At 42.9% G+C, this 727-nt stretch overlaps 1 protein-coding gene across 1 annotated transcript in view; it reads right to left on the bottom strand.

Moving 5' to 3' along the window:
- Nucleotides 1-61: 61 nt before the first annotated feature.
- Nucleotides 62-727, bottom strand: part of LOC107571212 (kinetochore protein Nuf2-like) — a gene marked incomplete at its 3' end in the record, with an annotated part of 3137 nt that continues 2471 nt past the window's right edge. The window contains exon 6 of the mRNA XM_016257513.1: nt 62-199. Within this exon, the coding sequence (XP_016112999.1) occupies nt 62-199 (138 nt within the window). The remainder of the gene's footprint in view (nt 200-727) is intronic.

Below are 727 nucleotides of genomic sequence, written 5' to 3'. Positions count from 1 at the left end.
GAAAAACACTTGGTTGTAAGCAAACGTTTCACATTACCTAGAGCACGCTAATTATACATACTTTTGACATCCTAATGTTCTTCACGTTCTCTTTCATCCTTTCCATCTCATTTCTTAGTTCTTCGGGTGACTCCACAATGTGAGACTTGAGACTGACCAGCTCATCCTTCAGTGTGGCCAAACCCACATACCTTTGAGTCTGTAGGGGAATTTAAAAAATTACTTTTCCCTTTATGTTTCAATCTCAAAACAAGGAAAAACAACAAATAATAAGATTTCATTGAGTTTTTGATGTGCATTCAACACTGTTCATCCAGAAGCTCAACCATACTGGCTTAAGATGCAGGAACCTCGTGTGTCAAGCACACATTCATTCACCGCATTTGATGAGTGTTGATCAATGTTTATTGATGAATAAATGAAAGGAAAAGGTGAAACATGTTCATCATATAGAAGAGCTGGTCTTTCCTCAGAACACTCCGGGATCTACACCCTGCTCCTGGAGAAGCACCATCCTGCACACTGCAGCCCCATCCCTGCTCCAACACACCTGTAGTCATCAAGACCCCCTCGGCGAGCTGCGGGTCAGGTGTGCTTGATCAGGGTCAGAGCTGAAATCTGCAGGACCGCAGCTCTACAGGACCAATTCGTATCAATTAGATTTACGATGTCTTCGTAAGGTCTGGTGGCGTGCAGTTTCAGAGGATGGACAAAAACAAGAACATTA

The sequence above is a fragment of the Sinocyclocheilus grahami genome, unplaced genomic scaffold (assembly GCF_001515645.1).
Source record: "Sinocyclocheilus grahami isolate Dianchi unplaced genomic scaffold, SAMN03320097.WGS_v1.1 scaffold1566.1, whole genome shotgun sequence".
NCBI lineage: Eukaryota > Metazoa > Chordata > Actinopteri > Cypriniformes > Cyprinidae > Sinocyclocheilus > Sinocyclocheilus grahami.
The sequence above is the reverse complement of the archived record's forward strand: the minus strand, read 5'-3'. Positions and strand labels throughout refer to the sequence as shown.